This window comes from Lagopus muta, chromosome Z (genome assembly GCF_023343835.1).
Source record: "Lagopus muta isolate bLagMut1 chromosome Z, bLagMut1 primary, whole genome shotgun sequence".
Classification (NCBI taxonomy): domain Eukaryota; kingdom Metazoa; phylum Chordata; class Aves; order Galliformes; family Phasianidae; genus Lagopus; species Lagopus muta.
In genome coordinates, this window is record NC_064472.1 from 16,715,308 (window position 1) to 16,740,193 (window position 24,886).

The window sequence follows — 24,886 nt, forward strand, 5'->3', positions numbered from 1 at the left end:
GTGAGGAAAGCCCCTCTCTTAACTTTGAAAACCCTGGTCCGGGCAGTAGTCCTCCTTTCTTCGGGAGGGGGAAGAAAATGTGGGGTTCTGGCACTCCAGAGATCGAGTTCCCCCTGCCTCTGGTCCTTCGCTCTTTCCCTGCCTGCCTGCCCCGGGAATGCTCTGCTCCATCTAGCCCTCCCGCAGGAGTTCGTGAGGTACTACTTCGGGTTTTTTGTCTGAGAACTTTGATCCCTACAACAATCATGCAGTCGTGCGGGGGAAAGAAAAGTGCTGCTAGATGAAGACGAATAGGTGAGAAGAAATACTGTAATTGGCACTGGCTTGGAAAAAGAAAAGCACCCTGCAACACTTTTTTTTAATTATTATTATTATTATTTTTAGAGCTTTTCTGTTTTTCTCCTATTAGATTCAAAGATATCATGCATGGTAAAGGGGAATGTAAGGAAACAGTTAACTGCCTGGTTAACTTGAGGAAAAATTAGTTCATCCGGAACTGAAATATGTAATATTGCCTTTTAGGGTTTCATTTATTGTTGGGGATTTACTTTCTTTTTCAGTAAAACAAGCATGACAAGAAACAAAAATTGCTTCCCCCTCCCCTAGTATATATGTCTGTAGTAATGCTTTGGAACTAGAATCAGGGAAATCCAAGGGATTTCACTCTTTCCAGTGGGAAAGAGTGTAAGGCAATACTGGGATTCATGTGCTTAGAAACTTTGACACAGAACTCCACAGCAGCTCTTGAGCTAGCAACTAGAACACAGCGAACCTGAATCAGTACAGAGGAAGAAATCCATTTCATAAGAATAATCAAAATGCAGGCAGCAGTAAGTGGGGAAAAGGCAAGACAAGGTTTTTTTTCCTCTTCACTGTGCTTATTGTGCAAGAAATAACTGGTATGTGAACATGTGGGAATCTGAACATAGTTCTGCAATATTTAGCTCTTGTTCATAGATGTCATTATTACTTGTACTACACAACAATATTCGCCACGATGTGTTTGTCATTCTTTAAAGAGGTCTGCTTTATTCAGTGGCAACAATTTAGTGTGCCACTTCTTTTTCAGATTTTCAAAGTTGCCACTGGTAATACCAGTGAATAATTTATTAAAGTAGTAAAGTAGAACTTTGATTAAGTAAAGGGAAAAAAAAAAAAAAGAGGTGTATTATCAAATAGGAGTGCATCTCAAGGATGGGTCCTGACCAATTCCATTAGTAGTTGATGTGAAAGAGAATAAACTTTAAAAAAAGCTAAGGCATTACAGATAAGAGGAACAGGATTCAAAGCATCTCAGGTAAATAAGAGAGAATGTCATATATAAATAAAACAATGTCAGAAAAATACAGACAAGGGGATTTAAAATTACAGCAGAATAATAATGCAAATTAATTACATGCTTTTTCTTAGAAAGGGAAAAATAAAGCAAATACTATCATAGATTCATTGAATGACTTGAGTTGGAAGAGACAACTTTAAGATCATTTCCAATCACCTGCTAGTGATGGGGACACCTAGAACAGACTCAAAGCCCCATACAGCCTGGACTTGAATGACTTCCAATGTCTCACCACCCTCACAATAAATAATCTCTACCTAATATCCAGTCTAAATCTACCCTCTTCCAGCTTAAAGCTGATTTTCCATCCTGTTGCTACCTACCCTTATAAAAAGTCCTCCTCAGCTTTCCTGGAGGTTCCTTCCTCAGTACTACAAGGTTGCTATAAGGTCTCCTTGGAGCCTTCTTTTCTCCAGGCAGAAGAGCCCAGCTCTCTCAGGCTGTCCTCATAGAGAGGTTCTCCAGCCCACTAATCATCTTTGTGGCCCTCCTCTAGACCTGTTCCAACAACTCCATGTCCTTCTTGTGCTGGGGGCTCCAGAACTGGACACAGCACTCTAAGAGGGGCCCATGAGAACGGAGTAAATAGAAGGCCAGAATCACATCCCTCGACCAGCAGGCTGCTCGTGTTTCTTCTGATGCAACCCAGGATGCGGTTGGCCTTCTGGGCTGCAAGTGCACATTGCTGGCTCACATTGAGTCTTTCATCAACCAATATTCCCAAATCCTTCTTCTCAGGGCTGCTTTCAAGCCATTCTCTGTCCAGCCTGTATTTGTGCTTGGGATTGCCCCTATTCAGGTGCAGGACCTCGCACTTGGCCTTGTTCAACTTCATGAGGTTGGTATGGGCCCATAGCTCAAGCCTGTCAGGTCCCCCTGGATGGCATCCCTTGCTTCTAGTTCTAGTGAACTGCAACACTCAGCTTGGTGTCATCTACACACTTGCAGGGTGCACTTGATTCCACTGTCCATGTCACCTACAAAGATGACACTGCTTTCAACTCCAAGCCTTGAGGTATCCCACTCATCACCAGTCTCCATTTGGACACTGAGCCATTGACAACTCTCTGGGTGCGGTCCTCCAGCCAATTCCTTATTTTTATAGCATGCACTAGAAGTCAAAACCATGCTAGAGTAAAGGAAAAGTATAGAAGTGTGTTTGTGTATTCATACTGACTTTGGTTTTAGTTAACTCAGTATTTGCCAGGACTCTAAAAACCCAGAGGTAAAGGAAGTAAGAGAAATGCAAATAAACAGACAAGAATGCACAGAGAAGTCGTGAGCCTGTCTTGGATGAAAGGGAATCCTCAGCAAGTATGCTGATGATATGAAAGTAGGAGGAGTGGCTAACACATCAGAAGGCTATGTTGCCATTCAGCATGACCTGGACAGGCTTGAAAGTTGGGTGGAGACAAACTTCAACAAGGGGATGAGTGTGTGGAGTCCTTTACCTGGGGAGGAATAAAAGCGTGTATCTGTACAAGTTTCAGGACAACAAAGGACAACCTGCTGGAAAGGAACTCTGTAGAGAAGGACCTGGGAATCTCAGTAGACAACAGCTTGACCATGAGCCAGCAGTGTTTCCTTGTGGCTGAGAAGGCCGATGGTATCCCTAAGGTGAATTTAAAAGAGCGTGACCAGCAAGTTGAGGTGGCGTTTTCTCTCCCTCTATTTTGCCCCTATGAGGCCAATGTGGAATACTGTGTCCAGGTCTGAGCTTCAAAATAGACAAGAAACTTACAGAAAGAGTCTAGTGAAGGGCCACAAAGATTACTAGGGGCCTGGAATAACTCCACCCTTATGTGGATAGGATGTGAAACCTGGGACTATTCAGAATGGAAAAGAGCAGACTGATGTTATTAATCTAATTATTAATATTTAGAAAGTGAGTGTCAAGCGGGGAGAGCCAGGCTCTTTCCAGTGGTGCCCAGTGACAGATCCAGGGGCAGTAGGCACAAACTGCAACACAGGAAATTCCACGCAAACATGAGGAAAAACTTATTTTGAGGGCGATGGAACACTGGAAACAGCTGCCCAAAGAGATTGTGGTGTCTCCTTCTCTAAAGATACTCAAAACCCACCTGGGTTCTTTCCTATGTACGGAATCTGCTTTAGGAAGGGATTGGACTAGATGATCACCAGAGGTCCCTTGCAATTCCTACAGTTCTGTGATAAGAGTTGACGAAATGCAATCAATGAAGAAAGACTGAACAAATTAGGCTTGTTTATGTAAGAGAGAGAAAATAGCAAGCTGTGAGTGTTTCAAATCTATGTTTTTACAACAGTACTATTATATAAGAATATTTTTCCAATGTCAGTGTTTCTTTTCTTTCATGAGAGCAATAGCTCTATAAACCAACATATTCAATATATGAAGTCCAATATAAAGAGTTTATGCACTTGGTTTTCTATGTCCAACAAAGAACAAGGTAAATTCCTAGAGTAGATTACTTAAAAAACACCTCCATAATCTCCTTCACTTCAAGTTTTTATGAAGTTGGATTAACACTTGTCAGGGTTGGTTAAGGTTTTTTTTACTTGGCTTCAGTTTATGTGGTTTCAGTAGGGATCTGCTGCAATTTCCGCAAGCTCTGATTGAAAGAAGATGAAGGAAGAAACCTAGCCAAAGGAGTTCCATTACTTTTGATAATTCTTCATTTATATTCTTATGCTTATTCTGATACTTTCTCAAATTTTTTCTCTCCTCACTGGTAATCATGTTGTTGGTATTAAGTAAGAATCTATACTTGTCTTTATAATACAAAAGACCAGTAATCAAAAAGAAATAGCTGTAGAACTTCATTTCCACAGAAAAGGAAGGAGTCCTGAAACTGCATAAGCAGGACTTTGGATGAAGGAAAAGAATGAAAACTGATTTTTTACCAGTTTTACTCTCTACTTTCATCTGCTCATTTGCTCTTACAATAATAGCATCCATAAATCTCTCAACAGAGTTCCCCCTGTATTTGATAATCTTTCTCAGTGGAACTTTCTCACTCTTTTTTGTCCAGGACTTTAATGTTTTTTGCATGATTCTACCTATAATAGAAGTGGTGGGGGCAGGTGGTGGGTCGGATTGGGTCTCATAGGAACATAACCTGTCTGACCAAAATACATCCCTTCTTCATAAGGTAGATGATCAAAACTTGAAGATACAGGATTGTGTGTCTTAAGTATGTTCAGAGCCTTATAACACTCCTAGAAGTATTTGCTTGCCACCATTCTTGTTTTGCAATGCACTCAGAAATGCGATTAAAATGGATGATAAATTGATGCAATTACTACTATCTATTATTACTTTTTTTAAGTGATAAACAGAAAGATCTCAGATATGACATCTCAACTTAGTTTTTCAACAAGACTGGAACACACCATAAAATTTAAAACTTGACTCTATGGACATTAACTTCATAGCTCTCTTTACAAAATTAGTATGCACTTACGAACTTAGTTACATGTGCTTAAATTTTTGGAGATGTTTTCTTTCTTCTGCTGCTTTTTCTCTAATATTCAAACAAATAACAATATTCAGTAATTACTTTTCACCAGAGTAGGCAGAGCATATTCATCTAATAAATGTGTTCCTTTGTAAGTGACAATGGGCTTGCTAATTTTAGATAACACCATTTAAGTTTACAGTTGCTAAATACTTGTGGAACATTGTTCCCAACTGTATAAAATCTCATTATTTATTTGAGAAAGTATTTAAGCACATCTCAAAATGCCTATGCAGCAACAAATTAATATGTTGAGAGGTAACTTTATTGAGTGTTTATTGGTTTGGTTGTTACTTTTATGCAGCATTTGTGCTTGGCAATAAGTCACCTGCTTCCATGAGCTGAACCCTTATTTTTTCAGATACTAATTTCCAACTTGCAAACTTTCTCTGAAATGTGTAGCATCTCTAAGGATGTAAGGCTGCTAGTGAAAATTAAACCAGAACCAACAAGTGGAAAAAAGTTTGTAAAAGCAAGGCAGTAAAGGAAGAAAAATAAATACCAATGTGGAATGCTAATATACCTATGGATATTTTTATTGACAGAATAGTGTGAAGTCTACCCTTGCAACTTCCTAACTGCAAAGAATATAAAGAAAACTCACCATAAGTATAGCATTTGCATAGACAAACAAAAGGAGTTCCTGAGAAGCTAAATGCAGTCTCCACCTAAGCCACAAAACGTTAATACAAATTATGAGTATGCACAAGCCCAAATTAAACAAATAGTTATGTGTGTGCTTATGTTTTATTCCCTTGGGTGGTCCAGTTTCCTTCTGTGAAAGTACTCATGCTAACAGTTAAGCATGTGTACTCATAGGAAGAGAGTTTGAGGTCTCATAAATAAATCCTGTTATGTAATATCTGATAAAGTTGTTTTTACATCAGTATCAAGATTAGGAACACTGAATGCATGTCACTGGGCCAGATATGAGTTCAGTGTCCTGTTCTAATCAGTGGCCAGTGCCAGATACTTTAGAGAAATTCCTATGATTTACATGAATAACAACATAATGGGAGACATGATTTTTGCTAACGCTAATCTTGTATCTCATTAAATCCTTCAGTCCAATTATTTTCCTTGTTAGGAATATTTTCTTAAGAAACTAAAGGAAACCAGAGAGTTGCTCTTAACCAGGAGGAAAGCAGCAAATTTAAAACTGTTAAGAGGATATCTCTTGCTTTTCAGTTATGGCTAAAGTATAGACATTCAGAACTTACTTTATCTGCTCCAGTTGCCCTGATACACTTAGAAAGAAGCATAACTTCTCTTTTATCAAATATTTTCACTTTTCTTTTTTTTTCATACAAAAACATCCTTTTAGTCTCCATTCTTCTCAGTTCTCCCTCATTCTTAATAAATTTGCAACGTTCCTTCTGAAAACAGCGTTCAGCACTATTTCAAAATTAGCAGAATTCGCACAACAGTATCAACAGTTTTTTATATCATTTTTGCTTTGTTAAACTTGTCCAGGCTGCAAATTGAATTGGGAACATCAAAGCATCAAGCTTTTAATGAATTATGGTTCTCAGAGCTGTCTCATTTTGACTGCAGCCACCAGAAGATTCAGCAAGGAGCTCAAGTTTTTGAGCATGTTTGAACATAAGTGAAGATAGGATGTATAAAGAAAGATAGTGCCAGTTCAACCAAAACCCTTAAGCTCTTTCTAAGAGTAAAGTCAAACTAACAGTTCAGGTTTTAGCGTTACTTTGAACTGGTTTTCATTGCGGTCTGTAAACGTGATCTCTCTAGTCACCTCTTTTGTGCCTCAGATGTTAGATACCATTGCTGTTTGATGTGATTCTAAAGTATCACAGCGTTCTCTTATCACAGCAAGGAAATCAGCTATTTAGCTGTACTGTTCTCATCTCCATTATCCGTACCCATGACCTTCCACACGTACATGCCTGTAAAACTACTTAGTTGTCCCCCCCGCTCCCTGCCTCACAGCACGGAGCAGCACCAGGACAGCCCTTCCCCCGTCTCAGGCTTTCTGACAGACCGGAGCACTCGCAGCACGGGCGGGAGCCGCCCCCTGCTCTCCGGACGGGAGTGGCTGAACGCTGCCGCCGTTGCGCATGCGCCAGCTCCGAATGGTTGAGTTGGCGGCGCGCGGGAGACGTTGCGCATGCGTGCCATGCAAAAGGACTGCCGTCCGCGCGCGTTCTACCGGCTCCCTACGGGCTTTGGAGCGTACGCTTGGGGAGGGTGGTGGCAGGCGCTGCGCATGCGCACGCTGTGAGGCGAGGTGGTGGCTCAGGGGCCTGGACGAGCCGCGTCGCCGCTGCTGCGAGGGGCCCGGATTTCGCCGCGGGGCCGCGTGCCGTCAGTTGTCAGGAGATAGGCCCCTGGCTGCCCGGTCAGTAGCGAGTACGTCCCGCTCGGCCCCGCCGCTAAGCCTCCCGGGTCGGGCAGACCGGCTGGGCCGCTGCCGCCGCTGCTGAAGAGAGAAGGCGCCGGCAGGATGAAGCTGGTGAGGAAAGACCTGGAGAAGGATAATGCGGGGCAGGTGACGCTGATCCCCGAGGAGCCGGAGGACATGTGGCACACCTACAATCTGCTGCAGGTGGGTGACAGCTTGCGGGCCTCCACCATCCGCAAAGTGCAGACCGAGTCGTCCACGGGCAGCGTGGGCAGCAACCGCATCCGCACCACCCTCACCCTCTGTGTGGAGACCATCGACTTCGACTCGCAGGCCTGCCAGCTGCGGGTCAAAGGCACCAACATCCAGGAGAATGAGTACGTCAAGATGGGGGCCTACCACACCATCGAGCTGGAGCCCAACCGGCAGTTCACGCTGGCAAAGAAGCAGTGGGACAGCGTGGTGCTGGAGCGCATCGAGCAAGCCTGCGATCCAGCGTGGAGCGCTGATGTGGCAGCCGTGGTCATGCAGGAAGGCTTGGCTCACGTCTGCCTGGTTACCCCCAGCATGACCCTCACTCGTGCCAAGGTGGAAGTGAACATCCCCCGCAAACGGAAAGGAAACTGCAGCCAACATGACCGGGCCCTAGAGAGGTTTTACGAACAGGTGGTGCAGGCCATCCAGCGGCACATCAACTTTGAGGTGGTGAAGTGTGTCCTGGTGGCCAGCCCAGGCTTCGTTCGAGAGCAGTTCTGTGATTACATGTTCCAGCAGGCAGTCAAGACTGACAACAAACTTTTACTGGAGAACAGATCCAAGTTTTTACAGGTAAGGAGATACATTGTCTTTAAAAAGTTTAAGAAGTGGGTTAAGAGCTGTTGTCTGTGCTAACAGAAAAGAAATGCAAGGAAGATGGGGAAATAATACCCTTACTGGAGAAAATAATTTTCTACTACAGCATCGTAAGGGATGCTGTAATAGAAAGGCATATTGTCATGCCTCTCAAGTTACAAAGTAGTTAGGCAACATTCAGAGATTTTTCTTTCCTCGGATAACTTCACACGGAATCACACACAGAATCACAGAAACAGTGGTGTCCAGTTTTGGGCCCCTTACTGCTAGGAAGACATTGAGGCCCTGGAGCAGGTTCAAAGAAGGGCAACAAAGCTGGTGAAGGGTCTGGAGCACAGGCCTTATGTGGAGTAGCTGAAGGAGCTGGAATTGTTCAGTCTGGAGAAGAGGAGGCTCAGGGGAGACCTTATTGCTCTCTATAACCACCTGAAGGGAGGTTGTAGTGAGCTGGGGGTTGGCTCTTCTCTCATGTAACTGGTGATAGGACTGGAGGGAATGGCTTCAAGCTGCACCAGGGGAGATTTAGGACACTAGAAAATACTACTGAAGAGTGGTCAGGCACTGGAATGGGCTGCCCAGAGAGGTGGTGGAGTCACCAACCTTGGAGGTGTTCAAGGAATTTGGGTTTTGTGTTGAGGGGTATGCTTTAGTGAGAACTATTGTTGATTGGTGGTTGGTGGTTGGGCTGGATGATCTTGTAGGTCATTTCCGGCCTTGGTGATTGATTCTGTGATCCTGTAATCAGTATTAATGTTTTTTTCCTAGGGTAACTTAGCAGGAAATGTAGGAAATAATTGGCTTTAAATACATATTTAATGCACAATTAAAAGTGAAATACAAATTGAAAAGCAGTTTAACTATAGTGTTAATCGGCCATGCTGTATAGCATGTAAATTTCATTGCATCTTTCTTAAGGTTTTTAAAGAGGAAGGGAAGTGGTGTGGGTTAGTTAATGTTGCTGTTAGATATAGATTGTGTGGACCATAATATTTCTTCATATTCTTGATTCTAATGGTTGGAGTCTTTTGTTGTTTTTTTGTTGTTGTTGTTTGTTTGTTTGTTTTTACCTTTCACTGAAATAGGCGAAGTCAGATTGAAAAAGTAAGTTTTCCCTTTCATAAGGATTCTTGCAGGCCTAATCTGTACTTTCAGAATGGGGAGGGTCCTATTCTTAATGGTCATAAGGTTTGGTAGTCTTAAATTACACTAAGAAGTCTGTTCTTGCACATACAGGAAAGTGATGATAATGTGTAAAAGCAAACATAGAAATATGCAGTTACACTGGACTTAATGCTTTTGTGCTGGATGTCTTCAGTCTTAAGAGGTCATCTTGTATGTTTTAAAATAAAGAGGGTTAAGTTTTCTCAGTATTCTGAGATGCTCCTGCCTTAGGCAGGAGCTTGCTTATTCAGGAAAGTTTCTGAAGAAGAGAATCCATTTTTTTTTGTACACTTAAAATACAGTTTGTAGTTTTAGGTTAAGCTTTGCATTGTAGGAGAAGAATTAAGAAAAGAGTTGTAGAGTTCAAGGAAGAGACAAGTTGGTTATTATCAAGATAAGTATGTACTGTGGAAGCTACTTGTGGTTGGCTATTCAAGAGAATTGTATGTTGTACTAAAGAAAGAATCTCTGATTTTGTTTACTCCAGGTGCATTCATCATCAGGACATAAGTACGCACTGAAGGAGGCACTTTGTGACCCAGCTGTAACTAGCCGTCTCTCTGATACTAAGGCTGCTGGTGAGGTCAAAGCCTTAGATGACTTCTATAAAATGTTGCAGCATGAGCCTGACCGGGCTTTTTATGGCCTAAAACACGTGGAAAAGGCCAATGAAGCCATGGCCATTGATACTTTGTTGATCAGTGATGAGCTCTTCCGGCACCAGGATGTGGCTACACGTGCCCGATATGTTAAATTGGTAGATAGTGTACGGGAGAACATGGGCACAGTGCGAATTTTCTCCAGCCTTCATGTGTCTGGGGAGCAGCTTGGCCAGCTGACAGGGGTAGCAGCTATCCTGCGCTTCCCTGTTGCTGAGCTCTCTGACCAAGAGAATGAGTCTAGCTCTGAAGAGGATTGACAACAGTGGCTTCATTTCACAGTATCCCTTCCAACTGACATCAAAATGACATTAAAAGTCTTCCCTTCCAAAATACTGTGTGCAGATTTACCATGATATGTCACTTATGTTTTTGATAGTATTTCTTATACTATGTGTTTCTTCTCACCACACAAATTGATGTCTATTCTATGGTGAAGATGATTGAAATGCTGAGATTTAGAGCTGACTGGTTTTGCAAGTTACACCCTGGATCTCCAGCAGTACCAGAAACAGATCTCAGTCCCCAAAGCTGCTTATTCTTCATGTTAAGGCAGACTGTCAGCTTAATGTTCTGGAATGTGTACAAAAAGATAATAAACTATGAAGCAGAAAACTGTGTCAGACTCTTTATTTTAGCTCAAATGTGTGAAAACAGTATTACAAATTGAAAATCCATCGTGTAAGACAGCCAAACTATACTTGGTCTTCTTAGGAACTCATTAACTATATCCTAAAAAGAAAGGTTGAGAAATGGGATCATCTATTAGAGGCTTTCTGTGAAATGTTTGAAGTGATCTTTCAGAAACTTGACTCATTAGGGTAACAGTTTTCTCTTTAATGTGGCAGTAGATGCCTGACAGATTGTGAAGCTCAATGTGTCTGTTTCAGTAGTCTTTCCAAATGCTCTTTGGGAAATTGTTTGAGGGGATTTGGGAGGAGGTAGACAGGGTAGTTGTCAAGGGATGTGTGTTACCACTGTGTTCTGATGAATTAGCACTGAAACTAATTAGTACCCAGTTCTAAGCAGCCATATGAATATATGAGTAAGGCTTAAAGAACCAGGTCTCTAGTCTTTATTAGAATTTTTTTACAACAAGCAATAGAATTAATTTCATAATCTGTTACCTGTTTAAAAACATATGCATTATCATGTGGAGATAAAAATTACAGACTTATAAGTAGAATTTTAGCTTAAGACAGTGACAACAGTAAAAATAAAGTTACTTCTCCAATTATTTGATTTGTTCAGTGAAAGCCACAATGAGTCTGATTTCTTCACTTGAACAATGAGATCTTAGGGTGAAGAAGCACAAACTGCTTTCAGATTCTGATGTGCATACGCATGTGAAATTGACCGTAGCATATTGTTTGTTCAGTATAAACCAGTGTGTGGTGATGAAGGTGGTGAGAGTAAATAAGCATTCCTTGTTTAAATGTCGCAGTGGAGGAGGGAACTGGAAACTGACTAAAAATAAATTTCATTTGGAAAAACCACAGAACAAATAACAAAAACCTGAAAGTTTTATGCTAGATCAAATAGAAAAAGAAAGTAACGGTGCTCTCAGTGCTGACTTGTGCCAGCTCTGTGAGTTTGATATTAAGTATTGCTAAGTCACATAAACCGAAACACCAGCCTTAATTTGTTGGTAGGAAGTTGTACTGAATTGGAAGCCCTCAGATGTGAAAAGACAAGCTGTCGAATGGTTTGGTATTTTTACAGACCAGACCAAATTTAAGATTGCTATTCCATTTTTTAAAAGGAAATTGTGGAGAATTTCTACTGTAAACTTCTGTAAGAAAGTTACAATGGCAGTTTTTTTAAGTCTGTGTCTCCTATGTTATGGTAGCATGCACAAAGGAGAAGCAAGCAAGCATTTGGTAAAAAAAAAAAAATAATAATAAATCATAGTGATTCTTTCTTGTTTTTTTTTTTTTATTTTTGTAATTAAAATAACAATTCTACGCAGAATTTGAAAGTTATAAATATTTTTTCTTTTTCTAGCTACTGCTATCATGTCATTAACTCTCTAAAAGAAGTACAAATCCAGTTGTCTGAAGTATGGAAGGGTGGCATTTCTTGTTTTGTAAGCATTTTTGTAGTAAAATAAATATGCATGCACTTTGTAGACAACTGCATCCTGTTTCAGGAAACAGCTTAATGGCATAGTTTTGAAAGTAGGCTATATTCAGTCATGCAGATGCTTAACCTGGCACAGTTCCATGGATGTTAATATATTTAAAAATTGTAATTATTTTAAATAGCTGGAAAGCCTATATTGACAAAGATTTTTGTTTGGCAAACACCTTAAGGTCTGTGTCTAGATAACACACAGAACTTGCATGTTATCTGCAAATCAGAGGAAAAATATTTTCCCATTCTGTTAGCACTTACTTTTGAACTAGATATGCATGAAATAAAACCAGTCCACAATGTGGAAGTTGGCTTTTTTACCATTATTTATTAATTTCAGTAGTATGTAAGTTTGGGTTTTGTATTGTGTTGTGAGATAAATCTTTGAGCAAGTAGCTTGTTTTATCTTCCAGTTTCTCAATTTTCAAAATAAATGATTACACATTGCAGAACTTTTAATACTCACTGTCTTTGTTGGGAAGAAAGCTTTAAAATATATCATGAAATTGTCTTGATAATAAATCTGTTTATTTACTTCATAGACTTAACTCTTGCAAACTAACTGAGATCAGACCCCAATTTATTAATTCTGTCACCTTTGGCATTTTCATCCATTTGTTATTATATCATAGGATAAAGTCTGTTTCATAATATGTTGCCATCATAGAAAGACCAAAATAATCCTGCTGGTTATTAAGTTAAATAAAAGATAAGTATTTATTGAAATTACACCCCATTTAATAGTATTTGGCTTGGGGAAGTTTTCTTTCTTATGTGTTCACTGCTACACACTCTTTGAGCTAAGAACTGCTTACAAATGAGCTTATGACCATTCTCTCATTGCTCTCATCATAACAACAGCCAAGTAGCTCTTCAGCTGAATTTGTGATGTAACTTCACTGATGCTTTTAAGGACATGCAATAATCTGGGGTAATTTTCATCATTTTGTATCATTTTTGCAAATGTTAAGTAGCCCTGATCATAATAACTTTAAGCATTTAATTCATATTCTCAGCTGCTGTCACTTGTTTGCATTTGTTTATGAAAGTGTATTATAGCTGCCTCCTCTGACTTACATATGAATTGAGCTTCTTTAATTGCTGTCCAGATGCTGCATCACTCATCCAACAAACATGCTACATTTTATAAAGATAAGGTGGGAATATAAATGGGATTGTGTGTATGTGTTTATTTGTTGTTTGTTTTTTTTTTTTTTAGGGTAGTTTTATTTTGTTTTGGCAGATTACATTTCTTATTTCACCGGAGAAAAATTTTCCAAAGATGTTCATTCTGTTGTTTTATATGAAGCTATGTTTGTCCAGTGTGTGGTCTATTTCTTCTACAGATGATCAAAGAAAGCAGTTTTAACAACATGAAACTGCAATTAGAGTGTTAGCAAATAAGAATCCTTGTTACAATTCAGAATTTGAATTCCTTCAAATTGTATTAAAAAGAAATTAAGGAATTTCTTCAGAAATCTACTTTCTTCCTTCTTAAATACAGCAAAGTTTCAGACTTTGTTTTTTTTCTCATTCTCTGATGCTTTTATGTTTCCCTTTTTCAAGATGCAGTTAAAATTTTTATTTTGAAAAGAAGGCATTAAAATGCTGATCTGGGTGCTGTTGAGGTGGCTCAGATTCATAACTATTAATATTTCTTCTGCCATAAACTGTGCTAATGTGGAGAATGACAGAGCTGTGGGTGTTCTGTTCTATCTCAGTTCCTGTAAAATGCCTGCAAGTTATTAAAAAGTTAAATGTTAGGACAAGGTCTTCAATGCTTTTGGGATTTAGGATTTTTCTGTTTGCTTTAAGGTGATGGGAATAAAGTAAAAATGAAGTCGTTGCAGTAGTTGATTTTGCTGTGTCTTTGGTATTTTAATAGCCACAGCCTGGATTTAGAGACTACTGTGTTTATTGTAGGAGAGTATTTTGCAAGCTTACTGTACTGCTAGTGTAGAGTTAAGAAAATGCCTACTCTTTTGGATCTTGTGGTTTTTGTTACAGTTCTTAATTCAGGCTCTGACATGGGTCAAGCCTGGGCTATTTCAGTAGAGGAAAGAGTAAACATTGACTGTGTAGCTTCTTGTGACAGTTGCCCTAAGAACTGCTTAATAAGCACAATACTTAGTCTTACCACATTTTTTATACTTGACTCATGTAGGGCATTGACTTTGATTTGTGAATAACTGCTTTCGCGATCCAGAATACAAAGTTTAGTGCATATTCTCTGTAAGCTTATGAACTTGTCTTTACTAGAAATGTAGTACAGTTTTCATCAAAAATTGTCATCTTTTAACCTAAAATGGAGTGTGATGGAAAGTTCTCTGAAACGCTACTTGATTGTTTTTTGAAAATAATCAGTGTCTCCTGGGAAATGCAACATGAAGCAGGACTTTCAAACACTGCCAGCATTTTCAGACTTTTCTGCAGGAGTCTCTAATTTATTGCCTCCTGTTTGTGAAATGCTGTATTCATAGCTAATGTAATTACTTTCATATTGCTTTATTAGTTACTCGAAGTCAAATTAGAAATGATCAAGAATTCTCTGGCAAAGTAGCTTTTCCATTAGAGAATGTTAATTGCTTGAAACTAGTCCTTCTTTTCAGGAATGTACATGCAGGACTTTATGGAATTTTTTTTCCTCTGGTCCAGAATGCAATTCCTACTCAAAGACAAGCCTAGAATAGCGAGGAAAGAGTCCAGGGGTTAAGGAGTAATACAGAATGGAAGGTATGAGGCTTAAGATCCTCTTCTGATAAGTTGTTGGTCTAGGCTAAAAGTGCTCCCTGTTTTGTAAACATCTCTGCAAAGCACTTGTTCCATATACTGCAGAAGTGTTCCACACTGACTCGGGTGCTGAATCTCTTGGCATGTAGGAGATGATCTTTAGGTTTTTGATCTTGAAAGGAAAGAAAACTGATTTAAAGCTGGGACTGTACCTGCATAACATACTGCAACCAGAGTCTCTGCGATTCAGAAAATAGTCCTGAATACAGGTTGGTGTTAAAAAAAAAAAAAAAAAGAGAATGTATTCAAAGAACGTATTGATGATTCTTGAGATCCTTTCCAACCCAAGCCATTCTGTGAGTCTGTCTTCATGACAAAGCTAATGACTCTTAGCTCATGGTCGTGTTTTGTAGCTGAAACGGTGACTTTACCACAAAGACTTGATCCTTATCTACAGATCTCAAAATTTCAGTTAGAGTTGCTAGGTAACAAATGCTGCATTTAGAATGTCTGATAGTTGATTATCAACTGCTCACTAATGTTTCCTTCAAAGGCTCCTGAAGTTTTGAAACCTGCAACAGGTTCTGCTGAAGATAATTATCTTTTTCACTGACCCGAGTGTTCAGCCAGGGACCTCAAATATTTAATAGTGGTATAAGTGTTCAGATTTGTGCGTTTGGGAAATTTACTGATTACATTGTCATTTATCTTACTCAGATAGTTGCTATGAAGACACTTCCATCCCTTTTGTAAAGATGAGCACTTTATCCATGTATAATTTATTCCTCTCTTGAATCAAAATTGCTGTATTGCTATAGTGTAGGTAAGAGGGGAGGAGCTTAAACAGATATTTTTTTTTCCATACCTGTTACTGGGAGAGCATCTGCTGTCAGACAGAGCTGCCAAACCTGGGGCAGCAGCAGCTTGCTTCACTGTCAGATGGTACTTCAGGCAGTTGTGGTAAAAGGCAGAAAAGGAGCAGTTGCATCTTGAGGGAATGTTCCCAAATTCCAGAGCAGTGAGGAAGAATGAAAAGTTACAGTATAATAGAAAGTATGAGATGCTGTGTTGAATATGAATTTTCATCCTTGAAAGCAGCAGCAGTAGAATGTTAGAAATATCTGTAGTTTCTTCCAAATGAATTTTTCTATTCTAAGACACCAGCTAATATGGTTAATCTTGTATCCAAAGAAGAGGAGTCTTAAGCCTGGGACTAGGAATTGTGATACTGGGAGCTCAAGAGAACTTGCTAATCCTTTCATTATGTAGTCAGTGCAATTTCTGATGGGATGGCTAGACAAGTATCATATGTGGTGTGACAAATACAAAAGCAGTATTTCTTGCTTTGTGAAAGACAAAGGCATTCAGCATGGTCTGTAGTCAATTTTTAATGAAAAAATATCAGCGTAATTGAAATAAACGTTCCAGAGTTTCTGAGGATGAATGTATTGAGAAGAAGTAGCTAGAAAAAGTCAGAAGTTACTATATTGAAAGGTGTTTTTATTATATATTTCTACTTATGTTTCAATGGAAGCACTGTTTTTTATTAACCTGACAATTACATTAAGTTGGCCAAAGTGCAAGGCTTTATGCTTTTTCACTTAAATCTCAGACATCAGTTATTACAAATATAATAATAGGCAGTCATTTAGTTGCCTAGTCAAGCATACAAACCTCTTGATAAAGAGATTTATGATTGCGTAAGCGATTGCAAGCAGTCCACATGTTTCATACAGATCTTCCTGCATGATCCTGTACTATTTCTATTTTCACACAGAAATCCTATTAAGATTTCAGAAATGACAAAATAAACGATGACAATATATACTGACAACAGTAAGTCTAACCTTTCCAAACTTTGAAGATATGCTTAGACTGTATAGGTTGTAAAGTTTTTAAAAGTCTTTTCAAGCAGGGCACAATTGAAACTTACTGAAAAAATCTTTAGAGCTTTGTACAAACATATTTTGAAATCAAATGTTTTCAGTTTTATTTCTAGAACGCTTTTAAAACTGCCTGGTTCTCTAGCTTAAGTACTCTTATTTTGACGAAAGAACAAGCAAGAAGTAAATATGTGTCAGAGAGCAGAAAATTTCTATTACTGGAACATAAGAAGATTGGAATAACCTTTCAGACAGAATAATGGGAGCAAAAGGTCTCTAACGTGGACCTTGTTAAGAGAGATTGTTATAGAGATTGTGAGCAATAGATTGGATGCAGTAGTGCAATATCCTATGCTCTGTATAGAAGCAGAGTGCTTGCTGCTGTTGTTTTAGTTGCATTTTGAGTTGCTCTGTTTGTATGACTACAATACTTAGAACGTACATTTGTGCCACATCTGTGACTTTTTACAATACTGGCCTCTTGTCAGGATTGAGGGAGCAGGAGGAATTGTTTCTCAAGCCATGGCTAAGCTGATGGTTTGAAGATGCTTGTATTAGGTACCTGATAGGGGTTTAATGCGCACTTGCCTGTGTATCTGTCAGTTCAGTGCCTTCCAGTAACTCTAATGATTTCTTTAAAATAATGTTTGAGCATTTTGTTTGCAAATAGACACGAGGCTTATTTCATTGATCTTTAAATGTTTTTCCTTCAGAAACAATGATCGCCCTCAAGACTCTGAGCTGAGACATTAACAATTGATCCTCTTTATCTCTCGACAGTTTAGAAATGCCTGTAGTATATGAAGGCAATAGCAGTATCCAAAGAGCAGTAGACCAAAGACTCATGACCAGGCCAGTGGTCACAGCCCCAAACTGCCAGAGTTCAAGGAGCACTTGTACCATGCATAGCATAGTAGTTGAACAAGTGCTTGGAAAACTGTGCTACTGAAGTAGGTGGCACTAGGTTCTTTTTCTTTTGTAGGGGGTCTTTTTTCAACCCTTGCAGTTCTTGTTGGCTTCAGAAACCAATTCATTCTTAAATATCACCAGAACCAGAGTATCTGACTTTATCTTTACAAACTTCTATTTACCCTGGACAAGTGGCATTTACACAAGAAAATAAAATTTCCTCACTGTTAAGGTCTGATGGTATTTGGATCAAGTTGATGAAGATGTTTCAAAGAAAGAATAAAAGGTACTCTCTGGAGCTCCTGTAGAGCCTGAATACCTTTTTCTGAACAGGGCAGAGCTGGACAGATATCTTAAAATGAGATTTATTTCATGTGTTGTGGGTAGGAAACATAAGTTATGAGCTCCAGTAAGGCATGTAGACAGCTCTCTCTTATCGCGACTTTTAGATGCAGTTTGTTTTCTTCCCTCTAGGGTCCAGCTTTAATTTTTTTGGAAGGGACACAAACCTTCCTCCTAAAATCTCTGAATGGCTAATTCTAAATTTCCCTGATTTGTTTCTTGATCAGTAAGAAAGAACATTTGCAGTAGAAATTCTGTGACACTTTCAGCTGGCTTCCTAATAAAATCCCTACGACAACAGAACAGCAAAAGAGGTGGTGATGTACTTTATGCTACTAGACTGTCTAATTTTTAAAAGTAGCAGAAATGACTTATGAGGCACTTATTATTCATCAAGTTCTCACAATGTTGCTACTCAATATTATTAATCCATGGCTTTTGGATAATTTCTTCAAATTTTAATTGAATGAGGTATAGTGACTACAAATATATAACACAGAATGTAATAATACTGTTCTTCGTAAATGTTACTGCTGTTTTAAAAATTGTTTTATTGCTTTTGTTTCAGTGGTGAGATACAGATGCAAAGTTGACCTTTTTACTTCATCAGATTTTTTTTTTTTGCAAGCCCTGCATGCCACTTTCTGAAATGCTCATACATTATTCCACTTACAGAAGTTTAGTTTTCATCAGTTGCTTGTAAATGATGTTCACCTCAGAAATAAACTGGAGGTTAGCTACCAACATATAAAATAATGAGTCTGTAAAAGTTTCTATGATTGTCCTAAATCATGCAGAGGGTAAAGCTGCTTCAGTAAGGTGAATAAAAGTTCATAACAGCAGTTTATGAATCAGCCTGTGCAGCACCAGTCGTTTTTGTGGTGGTTCCATGCAATTACAAAAGCAGACTTTAGAACAGTGAACAAGCCTTTGTTTTGGTGATATTCAGTTTTTCTCTAGGGTATTGTGTCTTTCATGGCAGGCAGGTGGTGGTGGTTTCTTTGTCCATTTCTACATTAGGAAATAATTTATGATCATGGATGGTTGGACTTAAGGACAACTGTGGTCATTTGCTTGGATTTCTCAGTTAAAATTAAAAATCTGCAAACAGAAAACACCGATTCATATTCTTTAAACTACACAGTGCGAGGGAAGATTTCTTCTTTGGTTTACCTTCCCTTTCACCAATGAGCAGTAGTAAGTTTTGAACAAAAGAACCTGACTAGGATATTTACCTTTGTAAAAGTGTTTTCTCTATTAGGCTGCTATGGTATTAACCTGTGCAGTTTAAATGGAGTTCAGCATTTTAAAAATCAACTTGCTTTTCATTTTGCTACTACAACTTATAGTTAGCTGCCCTTGATTCAGCAACTTTGTCTGAAAAAATGATGTGAAAGTCCTTTTGCTAAGAACTCTTAGCAAACTCTTAGTTTTCAGGTCTCCACTAAAGTAAATATTTTGAACAGGGAAACATGGAATTATTATTTTTAAGCAGTAATAACATAGGAAAATGGAGCGACATAGTGGTTCTGTCTGCTAAAAAATGATACAAATGAAGAAAATGAGTGTTACAGAATCACAGAATCACAGAATGGCCAGGGTTGGAAGGGACCTCAAGGATCATGAATCTCCAACTCCCCTGCCACATGCAGGGCCACCAACCTCCACATTTAATGCTAAACCAGGCTGCCCAGGGCCCCATCCAACCTGGCCTTGAACACCTCCAAGGACGGGGCATCCACAGCCTGTCTGGGCAGCCTGTTCCAGTACCTCACCACGCTCTGGGTAAAGAATTTCCCCCTGATGTCCGACCTAAATCTCCCTTCCCTCAACTTAAAACCATTTGCCCTTATCCTACAGTTATCAACCCTTTCAAAGAGTTGATTCCCCTCCTGTTTGTAGGCTCCCTTTAGGTACTGAAAGGCTGCAATGAGGTCACCCCACAGCCTTCTTTTCTCCAGGCTGAACAAGACCAGCTCCCTCAGCCTGTCTTCACAGGGGAGGTGCTCCAGTCCCCTGATCATCCTAGTGGCTCTCCTCTGGACCCTCTCCAACAGCTCCCTGTCTTTTTTGTACTGAGGGCTCCAGACCTGGACGCAATACTGCAGATGGGGCCTCACAAGAGCAGAGTAGAGGGGGACAATCACCTCCCTGTCCCTGCTGGCCACCCCTCTCTTGATGGACTTCTAGGTGTTTTAAGTATACCAACGAAAATTATCATGGGTGGCTTATTATCAGAAATATAAGGAAAGGTATTCCTTCTCTACCTATTAAATGTAGTTTGCAAGTTGTTTTTCTTGCTTGCTTTTTTTTTTTTTTTTCTCTTTTATTATACACATCTGAGATTAACTCTGAGGTGTGTATGTCCCCACCTGGATGGTGGATTCATAAGCTTAGAAATATGGACAATGATATTTGACATTTGAACATTAACAGGTAGTAATTTACTCCAACTCAGTGCTTTGTCTTCCTTGACCATACAGTAAACTGTATACTAGTACACTGGATTATGAAAGATATTGAGCATGTTGCAGTTAAGTCATCACTCTATCAAAATAAACTGTTTGAGTGGAGGATAGTCATAATGCTTGCACTTGAACACCTATTAACACCTCTGACTCGGAATTTCTGATAACATATCTGGGGTCTTTCATCTGAGCTTCAACTCTGATGTGTTGTAAAGTACTTCTCTGATTCAAAAATGTGTGTAAACTAGCTGATAATTAACAGTAAGGGAGTAGTCCTGTGTCAAGTTGGGCATACCATTTCTTGAAGTAGTTGTTGCACAGTCCAGTTGTTGCAACATCTTCAGACTGAGTCATAAGCATAATGTTGGGGAATCTGTTACTTGAAGTGATTTTTTTGATTATATAAGGCTAGAAAAGGAGCACTAAGCACTAAGGAGCTCCTTGTTTGAGTAGAAAAAAATTGAGTTTGCTTCCTCCTGCCGAACATGTTACAGAAGTTAATATCATTTGAAATCTGGAAAGAATATTTAGAAATATTTAGAAATTATTTAGCATGATAATAATAATAATAAGGCTCTGGATACTCAAAAGCTACATCCTTGTATAGAAGAAAGTGTAAGATTGTTATTTAATCTACGTGGTCTTTTCATTTAGCATAACAGAAACAAAATTTACTGGAAATAAGCCTATTAGCAGTCCAGTTAACAATATGAAGTCAGGTGAAAAATCACTCAGGATTTAATGCTTGCTAAGGATTTTAGCATGTGTTTCCTGAAGCAACAACTGTACCTGACTTCTTGTACTGGTCTCAATGAGGCTACACAGAGGCTTATTTACAGGCAGCAGGACATCAGCTGGCAAAACTGAGATCCAATGTAACTAGGCACATAGGAAACTCGTAGAAAATTAATTGAAACATCATATTTGATCCTTCCTATCAATGTAGAGAAATCTTGCATTGAAGAAAATGTACAGATTGTTAGTAGTTTTAGAGTGTTGTGAGGAACATGTTTTAGTGTTTTTTTGGTTTTTGTTTTTTGGGTTTTTTTAGGATAACAAATCCTTGTTTATTCAGTTAACTTTTTTGCACAAAATTAATATTTTGCTCCTTTTTAAACTTCTGATTTTCATTCCAGAAAACAATATGCATGACCTTTTAACCTCGCTTTTGTCTGAAATTTGAATTAATTGCAAATAATTATAAATATCTTCAATCTAAAAAAAAAAAATTCAGTAAATAGGTAGATAGTTGTTAAGAAGCAGTTGTGGTGGGAAGAATGGTCTTTGACAACAGAGAAGAATGTGGCTAGAGGCAGACACAAGGACTTCAGGTTCTTGAACATTGTTAAGTATTAATGGAGCAAGTACACCCAAAAGATGGCCTGAACATCACTGAAGATGAGCTCAAACATTTTCTGGGAATTATTTGCCTTTCAGCAAGCTGCTGAATTTTCTAAGCCTGTATACATTTGTACATGTCTAGGAGCTGACCTCACATTTTTTTGTAAGTGACTGCATATTTTTAAGACTTTTTCTCCCTTCTGTGAGAAACTGCAAAATGCTAAGAAATGTTCCAGTGAGAGGCATGATTTTAAATGTTCCAAACTTTAGACAAAATGGTTTTATTCTGATGGCTGCTGAGTGGAGCAGATATTCTTGGTTTCTGCTATTATGTGTACAGAAGTTTTAACTGTTGCATTGAGTTACTCATTCGGAATCACATTACAAAGCTTCGATTCATTATATTTTCAGGCTTGACACCACATTATAAAGCTATTTTCCAGTACAAGTTATTCAGTACAAAAGCTGGCAGAGGAAGCTTTATTTAATGAGTTTGAAATTTGGCTTTGAAAAGCAAGTAGCTACTGAACCTGGAACCATTTCCAAACATGCACTTCTGTGTCTTTTTTGGATATTTATCTACATTTAATGATAAGTCTTTTTTAATAATACGGGCTTACTCCAGAAAGTAAGTCTTTTCCTTTTCAAAGGTTAAAGATTAAAGAAAAAAGCTGGAGGCAAAATTAAACAAAGGTTCCTTTGTAGCCCTGAAAAATAAATAGCTCAATTTAAGCTCCACTGAAAAATTTCCAGGAGTTAAACTTTTCTCCATTCTTTTTTTCTTAATCTACAGCTTTATTTGAAATACAACGATAGTTAGTCAGCCAGAGCTGAATGCAGTGCAGGCTCCTGCCACAGCCTCTGTGGCCTTCAGCACGAAGACAAAGCACTTTGGCCTTCCAGCTCACAGATGGTGATTTTACCGCACAAGCATGTTTTCTTCCATTTGGGATCTCAGTAACTGACTCTCTATTTCATAAGTTGTGTATAGTGCTGCAGTGACATTATTACACGTAAAGTAAAAGGTAAAATGAAGATTCTCCCCTTCAGTGCACCTGTAAATAATCTACTTTTGTATGCTAGACGTCATGTTACAAATACCACTTTTTTTTTAATGTTTGCAAGCAAATGCATGTTTAATCTTCCCTTTCTACCAGTCAGAGGCAGTCTAATTGTGAAGAATGATATTATTTTCTGTTGTTTTCATGTTATGCTTTTGTGGGAGTCCAAGGCAATATTCCCAATCCTGCTCCCCTGGCTAATTGTCATGCATCCTAGCTTTAGAAGCTTGGTCATGCTTCCTAATGTCACTTAGGTTTCATTACAATTTTATCAAACACACTGTTCCACACTGCACTCTTATATTGCATACAGATCATTTAAAATACCATTTAATATCACTACAAGACACCAAAGCAGTATTTTCTTTTTTTCTGTTTTCTGTTTTTTGGTTTTGTTTTTTTTTTTTTTTTTTCCTAAGTCTATAAAATATTTTAGTGTTATTTTAATTTTCATTTTAAACTTCTCTTTTACTGCCAAGGAAGGACGTTCTTCTCTTACAGGCTTTCCTTTTTTGGACTTTCCCACTATTTTCTAGTTGTGCATACTTTCATAAGACATTTCTGCTTTTTCTTTCATAGCTGCATTCAGACTTGCTTTATTTAAATCTCTCCTAGCAAATTACAGAGGAATTAATAAGGGCTTTTAAAATGCTGTAGCACAAAGTGTTTGACTTCCTGGGTGATTCTGACGAAAGTCTGATGTAGAGAAGTGGTGTGCAGCCAACATGGTAAGCTCTGCTGAATGTAATGTACAAACTTGTCCTTTCCAAGAATAACCTCTGATTATAGAGGGTGCAATTGTTATTAGCTACAGACCATACAGAGACAAAATATCCAAACTGAAGATGCTCTCTTCTCTCGGTTCAGTTACTTTCCATGGTGTCATTTATTGTGAGTGATTTGAGGTGATGTTTTTTTTCAGCAGTCAAGAGCCAGGTGTTAAAGTTTGTGCTGCCATTCTGGTTATGTTTACTTTCAACTATTCTGAGAAAATGTGGGTGCCTCTTCTGCAATTCTTTGTCTGCAGAGGCTAGAGGTCCAGGCAATAAGCACACAGACGAGTACCAGGAAAATCTATTTTAAGCATTTTTGTCTAGTTTAACACAACAATCAGGCAGACAGCATGAAAGTCTGGTTAAAACTTCTGTTAAGTATAACAGAAGGAAGGAAAAATCTTATTAGTGGCTACTGGACAAGTATGAGCTACTACTCTAGGTTTGCAGTACTTTATTACAATAATATTTGGTTTGTTGTCTTGGTGACTGAGTGTTAACCTTTCATGCATAGGTACAGACTGTACTCAACTATGAATACCATGTGCACTAGCAAGTTTTTGTACTCTTCAAATCAGCAGTGAGAGGGTCCTTGTCCCAGTTCTTCAGCAGTTTCTCATTTATTATAAAATGAGAACATAGAAGCTTAAACTTCAGTTTTATCCTTTGATAAACATTTATACTGTGCGTCCCTGATCTGTACTTTGACCTACCTTCTTAGTCATTCTGTTAACACATCACAGAATCATTCAAAATCTTAATTTACCTACGGTGATTGTGACTATGTATGTAGCCAAGCACCGTATGCATCAAAAAAGTGCAGGTTTTTGTTAGTTTTTTTTTCTTATTATTCCATGTAGCTTTCAAGATTCTCTCCAACATCACTGTAGTTTTTGTTTTTCCACTGGCTTCTGCCAGTACTCTTTTTACTTTTCCAGCATCAGTTTCCTTGAACCAGGTGAGAATGCATACAACTTAGAGAGAAACTGCGAATCTGGAAGAATACAAGCTAAATACTGTTATATGTATACTTGCTTATATAGTGCTTATAAAGCATCATTTTCACAGTCTCAATTTCAGCTTTTTACTGAACTGTGAATTGCCAATTTTTTATAACATACTGAAAGAAATGAAAGAAAACTTGAAAACCATTAAAGTGAAGTTGTTCTTAGTTTTCTTAGTTGGCAGTATAATACTGATCACTGCTAACTCCGCTTTTCAGTTTGCCATCTGCACGCTTTTACATTTATTCAGTACGATCATGATATATTGTGATCAACATGGAAGCCACAGGAGGTTGTGTTGTGTGTTTGCATAGTAAAATAGCCCAGACAATGTATCATAAAATCAAACTTCTGAACATCTGATTTCTAGCT

The 24,886-nt window shown here is 38.6% G+C and overlaps 2 protein-coding genes across 2 annotated transcripts in view; both read left to right on the top strand.

The window, feature by feature from the left end:
* The window catches only part of ITGA1 (integrin subunit alpha 1), a 71,552-nt gene that overhangs the window by 187 nt on the left and 46,479 nt on the right, over positions 1 to 24,886 (top strand). The gene's annotated exons all lie outside the window — the stretch shown is intronic.
* PELO (pelota mRNA surveillance and ribosome rescue factor) lies at positions 21 to 14,902 on the top strand. The gene is made up of 2 exons (XM_048931310.1): positions 21 to 8,026; positions 9,699 to 14,902. The coding sequence occupies exons 1-2, from the start codon at positions 7,301 to 7,303 to the stop codon at positions 10,128 to 10,130; spliced, it is 1,158 nt and encodes a 385-aa protein (XP_048787267.1). The 5' UTR covers positions 21 to 7,300; the 3' UTR covers positions 10,131 to 14,902.